The sequence below is a fragment of the Entelurus aequoreus genome, linkage group LG04, assembly GCF_033978785.1.
Source record: "Entelurus aequoreus isolate RoL-2023_Sb linkage group LG04, RoL_Eaeq_v1.1, whole genome shotgun sequence".
Lineage (NCBI taxonomy): Eukaryota > Metazoa > Chordata > Actinopteri > Syngnathiformes > Syngnathidae > Entelurus > Entelurus aequoreus.
This window is the reverse complement of record NC_084734.1, coordinates 1,618,334-1,634,124: the sequence shown is the minus strand read 5'-3', so window position 1 is coordinate 1,634,124 and position 15,791 is coordinate 1,618,334. Positions and strand designations below refer to the sequence as shown.

The 15,791-nt window shown below is 40.3% G+C and overlaps 1 protein-coding gene across 3 annotated transcripts in view; it reads right to left on the bottom strand.

The window, feature by feature from the left end:
- Positions 1-15,791, bottom strand: part of bcorl1 (BCL6 corepressor-like 1) — a 77,478-nt gene that overhangs the window by 45,191 nt on the left and 16,496 nt on the right. For 2 of the 3 annotated variants that reach the window (XM_062043985.1, XM_062043984.1), the window contains exons 2-4: positions 11,453-11,512; positions 9,155-11,389; positions 7,021-7,126 (exon numbers count right to left, since the gene is read on the bottom strand). In XM_062043985.1, coding sequence (XP_061899969.1) covers positions 7,021-7,126; positions 9,155-11,389; positions 11,453-11,458 — 2,347 coding nt within the window. In that variant the 5' untranslated portion in view covers positions 11,459-11,512. The remainder of the gene's footprint in view (positions 1-7,020; positions 7,127-9,154; positions 11,390-11,452; positions 11,513-15,791) is intronic. The other variant, XM_062043986.1, reaches the window with a different exon arrangement.

Sequence of the window (15,791 nt, the reverse complement as noted above, 5' to 3'; positions counted from 1 at the left end):
ACGTCACCTAAAATTCCGTTTACGGCACATAGTAATGTCGTAATTCAGCTCTGAGTGTGACACTTAAGATTCAGTCCTACACTTCGCTGAAAGTGTGAGTAAGACGCTTGATAACTAACATTTAAGTGCAGCTTTCAGCGAATAATTTATTTACTCTTAAGTCAACTCTTAGCAGACTTCTTAGGAGTAATTCTAAGAAGCTTGATAAGTACGGCCCCAGATCATTTAGTTTCTCATGGTCTGAGAGTCTTTCAGGTGCATTTTGGCAAACTTTTGACTAAGAAATTGCTTCCGTCTTGCCACTCTACCACACAGGCCTGATTGGTGGATTGTCCTTCTGGAAGGTTCTCCTCTCCACAGAGTGACCATGGTCTTGGTCACCTCCCTGTGGTCAGGGACTAAGATGAAGTCAAGTCAAGTCAAGTCAAGTTTATTTATATAGCACGTTTTCAACAACTTTTAAATTGAACCAAAGTGCTTTACAGGTTAAAAAAGCATAGAGCAAAAAAAAACTAAGCAAAACAAAAAACAAACAAAGAACATAAACAATGAATGTGCTAAACAAGATAGTGCAAATGCAATACGGTAAAAGGGGTCGAATAAAAAGTTAAAAAAAATTTGCAGAATAAAAATAATAATAATAAAAGTGCGACAAATTGAAAAATACAACTAAAGCGAAGGGGTGGGAGGGGGGGGGACTAGAAATGGTGGCCTAGTGGGCGGACTCAGCTCGTGTCAAAGGCCAGCGAGAAGAGGTAGGTCTTAAGGAGGGTTTTGAAGACCCCCAGGCTCTGGGCTGACCTAATGTGGAGGGGAAGGCTGTTCCAGAGCTTAGGGGCGGCAACGGAAAAGGCTCTGTCCCCTCTGGTCTTTAGCCTGGATCTGGATGCAGCAATGTACAGAGACATCCTGCATGAAAACCTTCCCATCCAACCTGATGGAGCTTGAGAGGTGCTGCAAAGAGGAATGGTTGAAGGTGTGCCAAGTTTGTGGCATGGTGTTCAAAAAGACTTGAGGTGTAATTGCTGCCAAAGGTGCATCAAGAAATGCTGTGAATACTTAAAGTATGTACATGTGTTTTGTTTAGTTTTAATACATTTGCAAAATAATTTAAAACAACTTTTGCACATTGTCATTATTGGGTATTGTCTGTAGAATTTTGAGGACAAAAATTATTTATTCCATTTTGGAATAAGACTGTGAATTAATGAATGTGGAAAAAGTGTACATAGTAAGTATCTTTTAGAGTAGTCAGTGTATTGCAGTAGACTTATTATCAACTACATTTCATGGTTAATGTGTTCAACTGGTGGATGTTAGACACGTTACATTTGAGGGTGACCCTGTTGGGTTCAGGTCTGGAAGAGCCATACTTGGCCAGTCCATCAAACTCTTTACCAAGACACTTGTCACCCTGGAGGTGTGTTGGGGCTCCTCAGTGACCTTTGCTTCACAATGTTATGTTGAACCACAGCTCCCCGCAGCACTCATGCGGCCTCACAATCACTAGTATTGCAGCTATCAAGACAATAATGCATGCATTTGACCTTCACAATCTAATAAAATCAGGTATGTTCTGATTTCCAGTCCCCATCCAATTACGTGTGTTGTCAAGCAGAACATGTATTACATGTGTTGTCAAGCAGAACATGTATTACACGTGTTGTCAAGCAGAACATGTATTACATGTGTTGTCAAACAGAACATGTATTACACGTGTTGTCAAACAGAACATGTATTACGTGTGTTGTCAAACAGAACATGTATTACATGTGTTGTCAAACAGAACATGTATTACACGTGTTGTCAAACAGAACATGTATTACACGTGTTGTCAAACAGAACATGTATTACATGTGTTGTCAAACAGAACATGTATTACATGTGTTGTCAAACAGAACATGTATTACACGTGTTGTCAAGCAGAACATGTATTACACGTGTTGTCAAGCAGAACATGTATTACGTGTGTTGTCAAACAGAACATGTATTACACGTGTTGTCAAGCAGAACATGTATTACGTGTGTTGTCAAGCAGAACATGTATTACGTGTGTTGTCAAACAGAACATGTATTACGTGTGTTGTCAAGCAGAACATGTATTACGTGTGTTGTCAAACAGAACATGTATTACACGTGTTGTCAAGCAGAACATGTATTACACGTGTTGTCAAGCAGAACATGTATTACGTGTGTTGTCAAACAGAACATGTATTACACGTGTTGTCAAACAGAACATGTATTACACGTGTTGTCAAACAGAACATGTACTACACGTGTTGTCAAACAGAACATGTATTACACATGTTGTCAAACAGAACATGTATTACATGTGTTGTCAAACAGAACATGTATTACACCTGTTGTCAAACAGAACATGTATTACACGTGTTGTCAAACAGAACATGTACTACACGTGTTGTCAAACAGAACATGTACTACACGTGTTGTCAAACAGAACATGTATTACACGTGTTGTCAAACAGAACATGTATTACACGTGTTGTCAAACAGAACATGTATTACACGTGTTGTCAAACAGAACATGTATTACACGTGTTGTCAAACAGAACATGTATTACACGTGTTGTCAAACAGAACATGTATTACACGTGTTGTCAAGCAGAACATGTATTACACGTGTTGTCAAGCAGAACATGTATTACACGTGTTGTCAAACAGAACATGTATTACACGTGTTGTCAAACAGAACATGTATTACACGTGTTGTCAAACAGAACATGTATTACACGTGTTGTCAAACAGAACATGTATTACACGTGTTGTCAAACAGAACATGTATTACACGTGTTGTCAAGCAGAACATGTATTACGTGTGTTGTCAAGCAGAACATGTATTACGTGTGTTGTCAAGCAGAACATGTATTACACGTGTTGTCAAGCAGAACATGCATTACATGCGTTGTCAAACAGAACATGTATTACACGTGTTGTCAAACAGAACATGTATTACACGTGTTGTCAAACAGAACATGTATTACACGTGTTGTCAAACAGAACATGTATTACACGTGTTGTCAAACAGAACATGTATTACACGTGTTGTCAAACAGAACATGTATTACACGTGTTGTCAAACAGAACATGTATTACATATGTTGTCAAACAGAACATGTATTACATGTGTTGTCAAACAGAACATGTATTACACCTGTTGTCAAACAGAACATGTATTACACGTGTTGTCAAACAGAACATGTACTACACGTGTTGTCAAACAGAACATGTATTACACGTGTTGTCAAACAGAACATGTATTACACGTGTTGTCAAACAGAACATGTATTACACGTGTTGTCAAACAGAACATGTATTACACGTGTTGTCAAACAGAACATGTATTACACGTGTTGTCAAACAGAACATGTATTACACATGTTGTCAAACAGAACATGTATTACACGTGTTGTCAAGCAGAACATGTATTACACGTGTTGTCAAGCAGAACATGTATTACACGTGTTGTCAAGCAGAACATGTATTACACGTGTTGTCAAACAGAACATGTATTACACGTGTTGTCAAGCAGAACATGTATTACACGTGTTGTCAAACAGAACATGTATTACACGTGTTGTCAAACAGAACATGTATTACACGTGTTGTCAAACAGAACATGTATTACACGTGTTGTCAAGCAGAACATGTATTACGTGTGTTGTCAAGCAGAACATGTATTACGTGTGTTGTCAAACAGAACATGTATTACATGTGTTTATTAGTTTATTAAGGATCCCCATTAGTCTACACCGCAGTGGAGACTATTCTTCCTGGGGTCCAGGCAAAAACATCACACAATCACAAAACAAAAGATTAAAATGCAGTACAACATGATCAAATAATAAAATGTTGTAATACAAAAATAGCAACAACAAAGAACCAAAAAAATAATAATAACTTCGAGTTTACATAATATTGTTCATAACAAAGATAAAAAGAGCAATATAAAAATAGATATATATATATTTTTGCAAAAAAAACAAAAAAACAAAGAACCAATGGCCTAAAATATATACATTAGTGTACCAAAGACAAACAATAAGTGACGAAAAAAGTTCCCTCCACCATTTTCTACTGCTTGTCCCATAATCAATAAAATAGTCAATAAAAACAGTCATGACATTAGGTACAATCTAGAATAATCTCTTTCCGCAATACTTCTCCTCTTAGTCTATTCTTAAAAGCCACTCTGCTGGTGATTGATACCAAATATTGTGGAAGTCGATTCCAGTAAGTGATTGCCCTGTACATTACAGTCTTTTTCAAAACATCACTTTTGGGTTTAAGACGGGTGAAAGCACCTCTTAGGGCTAACCTGGTACCATAGTTGTGACTTTCACTAGCAAGCAACAGCTGAGAATACAGATATGAAGGTTTATGGTATGTATAGATTGTTTTTAAAAATAGAATCAAACTACACGCTACTCTTTCACCAACTCTCATCCATGACAATTCATTATGCATGATCTCAACGCCGGTCCTAAATGAGCAATGGAGAGCTAGTCTGGCAGCTCTGTTTTGGGTAAGCTGGATTTTATTGAGTTCTTGTTTAGATGCATTGGACCAAATTGCTGGGCAGTAGTCAATATGTGACAATACAAGGGATTGTATAACTTGTTTCGTAGTTGTGTTAGTTAAAAAATAGGCACTTTTTCTTATGATTGAGATGCTTCTGCTCATTTTTTTTACTATGTTATTAATGTGTTGTCAAGCAGAACATGTATTACATGTGTTGTCAAACAGAACATGTATTACACGTGTTGTCAAACAGAACATGTATTACACGTGTTGTCAAACAGAACATGTATTACATTTGTTGTCAAACAGAACATGTATTACATGTGTTGTCAAACAGAACATGTATTACACGTGTTGTCAAACAGAACATGTATTACACGTGTTGTCAAACAGAACATGTATTACATTTGTTGTCAAACAGAACATGTATTACACCTGTTGTCAAACAGAACATGTATTACATATGTTGTCAAACAGAACATGTACTACACGTGTTGTCAAACAGAACATGTATTACACGTGTTGTCAAACAGAACATGTATTACACGTGTTGTCAAACAGAACATGTATTACACGTGTTGTCAAACAGAACATGTATTACACGTGTTGTCAAACAGAACATGTATTACACATGTTGTCAAACAGAACATGTATTACACGTGTTGTCAAGCAGAACATGTATTACACGTGTTGTCAAGCAGAACATGTATTACACGTGTTGTCAAGCAGAACATGTATTACACGTGTTGTCAAGCAGAACATGTATTACACGTGTTGTCAAACAGAACATGTATTACACGTGTTGTCAAGCAGAACATGTATTACACGTGTTGTCAAACAGAACATGTATTACACGTGTTGTCAAGCAGAACATGTATTACACGTGTTGTCAAGCAGAACATGTATTACGTGTGTTGTCAAACAGAACATGTATTACATGTGTTGTCAAGCAGAACATGTATTACATGCGTTGTCAAACAGAACATGTATTACATGTGTTGTCAAACAGAACATGTATTACACGTGTTGTCAAACAGAGCATGTATTACACGTGTTGTCAAACAGAACATGTATTACACGTGTTGTCAAACAGAACATGTATTACACGTGTTGTCAAACAGAACATGTATTACACGTGTTGTCAAGCAGAACATGTATTACACGTGTTGTCAAACAGAACATGTATTACACGTGTTGTCAAACAGAACATGTATTACACGTGTTGTCAAACAGAACATGTATTACGTGTGTTGTCAAACAGAACATGTATTACGCGTGTTGTCAAACAGAACATGTATTACATGTGTTGTCAAACAGAACATGTATTACACGTGTTGTCAAACAGAACAGGTATTACACGTGTTGTCAAACAGAACAGGTATTACATGTGTTGTCAAACAGAACATGTATTACACGTGTTGTCAAACAGAACATGTATTACACGTGTTGTCAAACAGAACATGTATTACATGTGTTGTCAAACAGAACATGTATTACATGTGTTGTCAAACAGAACATGTATTACATGTGTTGTCAAACAGAACATGTATTACACGTGTTGTCAAACAGAACATGTATTACACGTGTTGTCAAACAGAACATGTATTACACGTGTTGTCAAACAGAACATGTATTACGCGTGTTGTCAAACAGAACATGTATTACGTGTGTTGTCAAACAGAACATGTATTACACGTGTTGTCAAACAGAACATGTATTACACGTGTTGTCAAACAGAACATGTATTACACGTGTTGTCAAACAGAACATGTATTACACGTGTTGTCAAACAGAACATGTATTACATGTGTTGTCAAACAGAACATGTATTACATGTGTTGTCAAACAGAACATGTATTACATGTGTTGTCAAACAGAACATGTATTACACGTGTTGTCAAACAGAACATGTATTACACGTGTTGTCAAACAGAACATGTATTACATGTGTTGTCAAACAGAACATGTATTACATGTGTTGTCAAACAGAACATGTATTACATGTGTTGTCAAGCAGAACATGTATTACATGTGTGCCACCTACAATGTTTTGACCAAAATAAAGCGCACAAAAACTACAATTGGAATCATTTGGCTTTTGCCTTCAAAGCCTTCCTGTATCCAGAGACTCACTCCCTGAGTTCTTCAACAATAACAAAAAACAATGGTTCTGTAATAATAGGAAGAAATAAAGATCACTTTAGTATGGTTTATATACTGATACTATACTAGGTATCGATAGTATCGACATCTGGATCGATCACCCCTACTTTACATTGAAGCTTCTTGTGTCGTCCTGCACGGTGTGTGTGTAACCTGCTGAGCCTTTGCTGTTTCTATAGTCCTCCACTGATATATACATATATACATAAATACACACAGACATACATACATACATACATACATACATACATACATACATACATACATACATACATACATATATATATATATATATATATATATAGAGGGAGATTATACCTGTTTTGACGTGGTCATCCTCCTTGGGACTGGTCCGGTCTTTTAGAATCTGGTCTTTACTCCGCAGTGACAGTCTTTGTTCCAACTCAGGTGATTTTTGTTTCTTCTGCCAAAGGACCAGAAGTACAGTTAGGTCCATAAATATTTGGACATTGACACAATTTTCAGTATTCCAGCTCTGTACAACACCACAATGGATTTGAAATGAAACAATCAAGATGTGCTTTAAGTGTAGACTTTGAGCTTTAATTTGAGGGTATTTACATCCAAATCAGGTGAACGGTGTAGGAATTACAACACATTTTCTATGTGCCTTCCACTTTTTAAGGGACCAAAAGTAATTGGACAAACCAACATAATCATAAATCAAATTGTCACTTTTTAATACTTTGTTGCAAATCCTTTGCAGTCAATGACAGCCTGAAGTGTGGAACACATAGACCTCACCAGACGCTGGGTTTGGTCCCTGGTGATGCTCTGTCGGGCCTCTGCTGCAGCTGTCTTCATTTCTTGCTTGTTTTTTGGGCATTTTCCCTTGAGTTTTGTCTTCAGCAAGTGAAATTCATGCTCAATGGGATTCAGGTCAGGTGATTGACTTGACCATTGCAGAACATTCCACTTCTTTGCCTTAAAAAACTCTTTGGTTGCTTTCGCAGTATGCTTCGGGTCATTGTCCATCTGCATTGTGAAGCGCCGTCCAATGAGTTTTGAAGCATTTGGCTGAATATGAGCAAATAATATTGCCCCAAACATTTCAGAATTCATTCTGTTGCTTTTGTCAGCTGTCACATCATCAATAAATATAAGAGATTCAGTTCCACTGGCAGCCACGCATGCCACTACCACCACCATGCTTCACTGATGAGCTGGTATGCTTTGGATCTTGAGCAGTTCCTTGCCTTCTCCATACTCTTCTCTTTCCATAATTTTGGTACAAGTTGATCTTTGTCTCATCTGTCCATAAGATGTTGTTCCAGAACTGCACAGGCTCTTTTACATGTTTCTTGGCAAACTCTAATCTGGCCTTCCTGTTTTTGAGGCTCACCAATGGTTTACGCCTTGTGATGAAGCCTCTGTATTTTCTCTGGTGAAGTCTTCTCTTAATTGTTGACTGGGACACAGATACACCTACTGTACCTCCTGGAGAGTTTTCTTCATCTGGTCAACTGTTGTGAAGGGCTTTTTCTTGACAAGGGAAAGGTTTTGTTTGTCATCCACCACACTTGTTTTCCGTGGTCTTCAATGTATTTTGGTGTTGCTGAGCTCAGCAGTGCGTTCTCTCTTTTTAAGAATGTACCAAACAGTTTGTTTGGCCACACCTCATGTTTTTGCTATCTCTCTGATGGCTTTGTTTTGATTTTTCAGGCTAATGATGGCTTGCTTCACTGATAGTGACAGCTTTTTGGACTTCATATTGAGCGATAACCTCCCCAGATTCCAAATGAATATACCACACTTGAAATGAACTCTAGGCCTTTAATCTGCTCTTCGTAAAACAAGGGAATAACACACACTTGGCCATGGAACAGCTGAGTAGCCAATTGTCCAATTACTTTTGGTCCCTTAAAAAGTGGAAGGCACATAGAAAATGTGTTGTAATTCCTACACCGTTCACCTGATTTGGATGTAAATACCCTCAAATAAAAGCTCAAAGTCTGCACTTAAAGCACATCTTGATTGTTTCATTTCAAATCCATTGTGGTGTTGTACAGAGCTGGAATACTGAAAATTGTGTCAATGTCCAAATATTTATGGACCTAACTGTATATCTGAGGTTATTGGGAATGTCAGACAACAGTGGCACCTCATTTTCCCTTAGTAATTCATTGGTAAACGGCCGACGAAGACTGAATGGTATGAAAATGAACATCACTTTATTAAAGACGGCGATGAGGAAGGCAAGGGAGAGCCACGCAAATGCTACCCTTGTACTTTTTTTTTTAATTCAACAGTGTTTCTCACCTTCTTTATCAAAGTGCTGGTAGTAGTAGTTTGTTACGTGCAACGATTGATTGTATGAGAACAAAGACGGCAGAAGAAAATTGTGATGAACATTTTGGTTGAAAAGCGAATCTTAGGAAAAGTGGTGCGTACAAAAGTGAGGTACTATCAAAGATTGTTTGGTGTCCCTTACCTTCTTTTGGTAAGACCCTGTGGTTGGACTTCCTGTGTCTTCTTCTTTCTCCCCTGCAGTCTTTTTTGACAGCTCCGCCTTTGCAGGTTTCTTAGGACTAACTTTCTTCACTTTCACTGCTTTGCTTGGCAAGTCCTCTTTGGTTCCATTGGTTCTCTCCTCACACTTGTCGCCCGACAAAAGAGATGCGACTAAACCTCCCAGTTTTTCATTGCCGGGACTCTCCGAATCCCCGCTGTCCTTCTTCAGCGCCTCGCCCTCCAAGACCTGCGCCAGCTGGCTCTCCAGCCTGTTGCCGTTGGTGGATGCACTGCTTCTGAGGCTTTGTGGCTGACCTTGCTTAGGTAGCTCTGCCTTATTCTCAGAGGTCTCCACCGCTTTCAACCTTTCAAACCTCTTCCTGGATCGAGTCAAGCCCCCTGGACACAGCCAGTTCTCTGAGGACCAGAATGCTGGTGGAGCCTGTTTGGATGGTGGATCTTGGCTTGCAGTGAGAAGATTCAGAACGGTGTCATTCCTTAGCGAAACTGGATCTTGCTGCTTCACGATGGACGCAAGGTTAGACAGCGGAGACTGTTTTTCCCATGTTTCATCCACAGTTGTGGACGGACTCTGAAACTTGGAACCTTCTACAGTTCCTTTGGCCTTTGGGGATTCTGGTGACACGTTCCTGTGAGCAGAGGACGCTTGGTGCGGAGGATGAGAGGACTTTTGCCACGTCAGACTTGCTGCTTTTCCAGGCTTTGGATGTGTGTTGGAGGGGCTTGAGAGGGCCGTCATTAAGGCTCCTTTAGCAGGACAGTTCTTGCTGGTGTTTTTACAAGGTGGCCTCTTTCCTCCCGAAGACACCTGTTCACCTTGATCTATTATAGATATGAACTCCTGTTTAGCAAAACTCTGAAACTCATCCGCAAAGGTCCCCTTTCCGTCCTTCCCCCGTAGCGTGGAGGCCAGTATGGGACTCGCCACACCGACATAGGTTCCGGGGATACTTTTAATGGGGTCCTGTGAAGGTCCCTTGCTCCACGGAGGCTTGAGTTCAGAGAGCTGGTGATTCTGCAGCCGTGTTGATTGCTTTTGATGAGAGCCATTTCTGTGGGTATTGGGTAAAGTAGGATATTTCCCAGCTGAGCTAAACGTTGTAGAATGATTCCTCTTTGAGTTCAGAAAGTTGGACTCTGTATTTGGAGGCTCCGACGAAGGGTCATCTGTGCATTTTAGACGTTTGGATTTCGCAGATAAATCCAGGGGAACATCCCTCGGCTCCAGCGAGCACGCTACCCTGCGGTCCTCGGCTTTTAGAGAGCTAAGGGCGGCCTTGTCCAAGCGGAGGCCCTTCTCCACATGGTTCAGCAGTCTGCTCTGAGAGGCGATGGTGGCGAGTGCAGAGCCGCAGCAAATGGCGGCTGTGGGCGACAAGGTGTAGTGAGTAGGTCCTCCGGGGTTGAGCGACGGGTGCTGCAGCGGTAGGGCGATAGCCGGGGACGCCACCACAGACTCCCCAATGGATTTGTCCTTCTTGCTGGATGAATGGTTAACTTTAAGTTTAGAGGCTTTTTTCTCGGGGGCCGGAGTCCGACCCACTGAGAAGGGATAGTGATAGGTCCGCATGAGGGGCGCCCCCGCTACACCTGAGGTTTGAGGTTGGCTCTCTTTTGAAAACTGACTGGCGGTGGCTTCCCTCAGAGCCGCGATCTGCCCCAATGCTGGTGGGAGAGTGATTTTACGGAGCGGGGAGGAGAACTCGCCAGACGGCAGGAAGGCAACTGGCTGGGCTGCTTTGAACAGGGAGCACTGGAAACCAGCAGACGGCGCGTGAGATTTCTTGCTGTGATTCCTGGGATTGGCCGAGTCCTGCCGGCCGACTTTGACGCCGCTCTGCCACTGAGGGGTGGTGAAGACTGCCGCGCCGTCCGTGACCTCTACCACTCTTTTGTCTGCCCTCTTCTCCGAGCCGGCGGGGTCTGAGTATGACATAGGTTCATTGTTGAGCTGCCGGGGTGGGGAGAGTTCCGGGCTGAGGTTATAATTACCGGTGTCCGGGCAGGCTCTCGCTGTCTTACAGTCTGTTGTCGGAGTGGTCTTGTTTTGCTGACTGAGGCTAACATCGCTTCGAAACTCGAGGGGCAACGTTTGGGGAGGATTTCCCACCATGCTCATGGACGCTTTATTTGGAGCACTGGTCTCTCTGCTCACCGTGCCTCCATCCCCTACATTCATTAGTGAAGAGTCCACCTAGGTAAGAGCAAGAGTTTGAACCAAGCACTCACAATAAGAATCTAACTATAGCGTTCATACCTGCATAGGTGTGTCTTCAACACAACATGCCTCACAGTCAGTCTGATGAGTGTTGATATGCTGCAAAGACAAAAACAGGACATTCATTGGGTGGAACAGTTAGAAGAAATATATATCCTGTTGCATCTTTTACTGGCTGTAACTAATACAAATGAATACAATCCAGACAGCATGGAGTGCCTGGAACTTGAAGAACAAGGACATAGTTCCCACACAATCCAGTACACATGAGAGCGCTGGTGTGTGGCTTCCGTGGTGGCAAACAGTTTCTTGCACACATGCGAAAAGTGCATTACGACAATTTATTTCAACTATTTTTACCTAAAATACACATGGATACTCAATTACTGAAAATAAGGGCTAGCTGCAGCCCTCGCTACATGTTGTTGGGTGTATCGCTACGGTGCAGCGTGTTCCCACACGGTTCACATTAAATGAAGTGCGACTCCCCCTGTTAACAAAAATTGTGCAATCCAGCCTTTGGCTATCGTGAGAGTTGAGAAGTCAGAGCTTGTAAACCATTTTCCTGTCTGTAAAAGCCTCCGTTTGGGAACACTCGGCCGTGGTGGAAATGGGTAAACACCGGTGGATACGACAAGCACATGACCATGTTCAAGTAGAGATCAGGAACACAACTACAACCAAAAATCAAGCAATGTGGGACTTTAAAGCGGCGGCATCTGCTGGGCCCTGATTACAACGTAATGTTAAACCCCCTCGTAAAAAAAATCACACTACTTTAGTTCCTTTTTGTTGTGGCACACAAGACTAATCCCTCACTTGTTCAGTCCTGGTGAAATGTTGAAAAGTCTTGTTCACTTGTTCAGTCCTGGTGAAATGTTGAAAAGTCTTGTTCACTTGTTCAGTCCTGGTGAAATGTTGAAAAGTCTTGTTCACTTGTTCAGTCCTGGTGAAATGTTGAAAAGTCTTGTTCACTTGTTCAGTCCTGGTGAAATGTTGAAAAGTCTTGTTCACTTGTTCAGTCCTGGTGAAATGTTGAAAAGTCTTGTTCACTTGTTCAGTCCTGGTGAAATGTTGAAAAGTCTTGTTCACTTGTTCAGTCCTGGTGAAATGTTGAAAAGTATTGTTCACTTGTTCAGTCCTGGTGAAATGTTGAAAAGTCTTGTTCACTTGTTCAGTCCTGGTGAAATGTTGAAAAGTATTGTTCACTTGTTCAGTCCTGGTGAAATGTTGAAAAGTATTGTTCACTTGTTCAGTCCTGGTGAAATGTTGAAAAGTCTTGTTCACTTGTTCAGTCCTGGTGAAATGTTGAAAAGTCTTGTTCACTTGTTCAGTCCTGGTGAAATGTTGAAAAGTCTTGTTCACTTGTTCCGTCCTGGTGAAATGTTGAAAAGTCTTGTTCACTTGTTCAGTCCTGGTGAAATGTTGAAAAGTCTTGTTCACTTGTTCAGTCCTGGTGAAATGTTGAAAAGTCTTGTTCACTTGTTCAGTCCTGGTGAAATGTTGAAAAGTCTTGTTCACTTGTTCAGTCCTGGTGAAATGTTGAAAAGTCTTGTTCACTTGTTCCATCCTGGTGAAATGTTGAAAAGTCTTGTTCACTTGTTTAGTCCTGGCGAAATGTTGAAAAGTCTTGTTCACTTGTTCAGTCCTGGCGAAATGTTGAAAAGTCTTGTTCACTTGTTCAGTCCTGGTGAAATGTTGAAAAGTCTTGTTCACTTGTTCAGTCCTGGTGAAATGTTGAAAAGTCTTGTTCACTTGTTCAGTCCTGGTGAAATGTTGAAAAGTCTTGTTCACTTGTTCAGTCCTGGTGAAATGTTGAAAAGTCTTGTTCACTTGTTCAGTCCTGGTGAAATGTTGAAAAGTCTTGTTCACTTGTTCAGTCCTGGTGAAATGTTGAAAAGTCTTGTTCACTTGTTCAGTCCTGGTGAAATGTTGAAAAGTCTTGTTCACTTGTTCAGTCCTGGTGAAATGTTGAAAAGTCTTGTTCACTTGTTCAGTCCTGGTGAAATGTTGAAAAGTCTTGTTCACTTGTTCAGTCCTGGTGAAATGTTGAAAAGTCTTGTTCACTTGTTCAGTCCTGGTGAAATGTTGAAAAGTATTGTTCACTTGTTCAGTCCTGGTGAAATGTTGAAAAGTCTTGTTCACTTGTTCAGTCCTGGTGAAATGTTGAAAAGTATTGTTCACTTGTTCAGTCCTGGTGAAATGTTGAAAAGTATTGTTCACTTGTTCAGTCCTGGTGAAATGTTGAAAAGTGTTGTTCACTTGTTCAGTCCTGGTGAAATGTTGAAAAGTCTTGTTCACTTGTTCAGTCCTGGTGAAATGTTGAAAAGTATTGTTCACTTGTTCAGTCCTGGTGAAATGTTGAAAAGTCTTGTTCACTTGTTCAGTCCTGGTGAAATGTTGAAAAGTCTTGTTCACTTGTTCAGTCCTGGTGAAATGTTGAAAAGTCTTGTTCACTTGTTCAGTCCTGGTGAAATGTTGAAAAGTATTGTTCACTTGTTCAGTCCTGGTGAAATGTTGAAAAGTCTTGTTCACTTGTTCAGTCCTGGTGAAATGTTGAAAAGTATTGTTCACTTGTTCAGTCCTGGTGAAATGTTGAAAAGTATTGTTCACTTGTTCAGTCCTGGTGAAATGTTGAAAAGTGTTGTTCACTTGTTCAGTCCTGGTGAAATGTTGAAAAGTCTTGTTCACTTGTTCAGTCCTGGTGAAATGTTGAAAAGTCTTGTTCACTTGTTCCGTCCTGGTGAAATGTTGAAAAGTCTTGTTCACTTGTTCAGTCCTGGTGAAATGTTGAAAAGTCTTGTTCACTTGTTCAGTCCTGGTGAAATGTTGAAAAGTCTTGTTCACTTGTTCAGTCCTGGTGAAATTTTGAAAAGTCTTGTTCACTTGTTCAGTCCTGGTGAAATGTTGAAAAGTCTTGTTCACTTGTTCCATCCTGGTGAAATGTTGAAAAGTCTTGTTCACTTGTTTAGTCCTGGCGAAATGTTGAAAAGTCTTGTTCACTTGTTCAGTCCTGGCGAAATGTTGAAAAGTCTTGTTCACTTGTTCAGTCCTGGTGAAATGTTGAAAAGTCTTGTTCACTTGTTCAGTCCTGGTGAAATGTTGAAAAGTCTTGTTCACTTGTTCAGTCCTGGTGAAATGTTGAAAAGTCTTGTTCACTTGTTCAGTCCTGGTGAAATGTTGAAAAGTCTTGTTCACTTGTTCAGTCCTGGTGAAATGTTGAAAAGTCTTGTTCACTTGTTCAGTCCTGGTGAAATGTTGAAAAGTCTTGTTCACTTGTTCAGTCCTGGTCAAATTTTGAAAAGTCTTGTTCACTTGTTCAACCCTGGTGAAATGTTGAAAAGTATTGTTCACTTGTTCAGTCCTGGTGAAATGTTGAAAAGTCTTGTTCACTTGTTCAGTCCTGGTGAAATGTTGAAAAGTCTTGTTCACTTGTTCCGTCCTGGTGAAATGTTGAAAAGTCTTGTTCACTTGTTCAGTCCTGGTGAAATGTTGAAAAGTATTGTTCACTTGTTCAGTCCTGGTGAAATGTTGAAAAGTCTTGTTCACTTGTTCAGTCCTGGTGAAATGTTGAAAAGTCTTGTTCACTTGTTCAGTCCTGGTGAAATGTTAAAAAGTCTTGTTCACTTGTTCAGTCCTGGTGAAATGTTGAAAAGTCTTGTTCACTTGTTCAGTCCTGGTGAAATGTTGAAAAGTATTGTTCACTTGTTCAGTCCTGGTGAAATGTTGAAAAGTCTTGTTCACTTGTTCAGTCCTGGTGAAATGTTGAAAAGTCTTGTTCACTTGTTCAGTCCTGGTGAAATGTTGAAAAGTCTTGTTCACTTGTTCAGTCCTGGTGAAATGTTGAAAAGTCTTGTTCACTTGTTCAGTCCTGGTGAAATGTTGAAAAGTCTTGTTCACTTGTTCAGTCCTGGTGAAATGTTGAAAAATATTGTTCACTTGTTCAATCCTGGTGAAATGTTGAAAAGTCTTGTTCACTTGTTCAGTCCTGGTGAAATGTTGAAAAGTCTTGTTCACTTGTTCCGTCCTGGTGAAATGTTGAAAAGTCTTGTTCACTTGTTCCGTCCTGGTGAAATGTTGAAAAGTCTTGTTCACTTGTTCCGTCCTGGTGAAATGTTGAAAAGTCTTGTTCACTTGTTCAGTCCTGGTGAAATGTTGAAAAGTCTTGTTCACTTGTTCAGTCCTGGTGAAATGTTAAAAAGTCTTGTTCACTTGTTCAGTCCTGGTGAAATGTTGAAAAGTCTTGTTAACTTGTTCAGTCCTGGTGAAATGTTGAAAAGTCTTGTTCACTTGTTCAGTCCTGGTGAAATGTTGAAAAGTCTTGTTCACTTGTTCAGTCCTGGTGAAATGTTGAAAAGTCTTGTTCACTTGTTCAGTC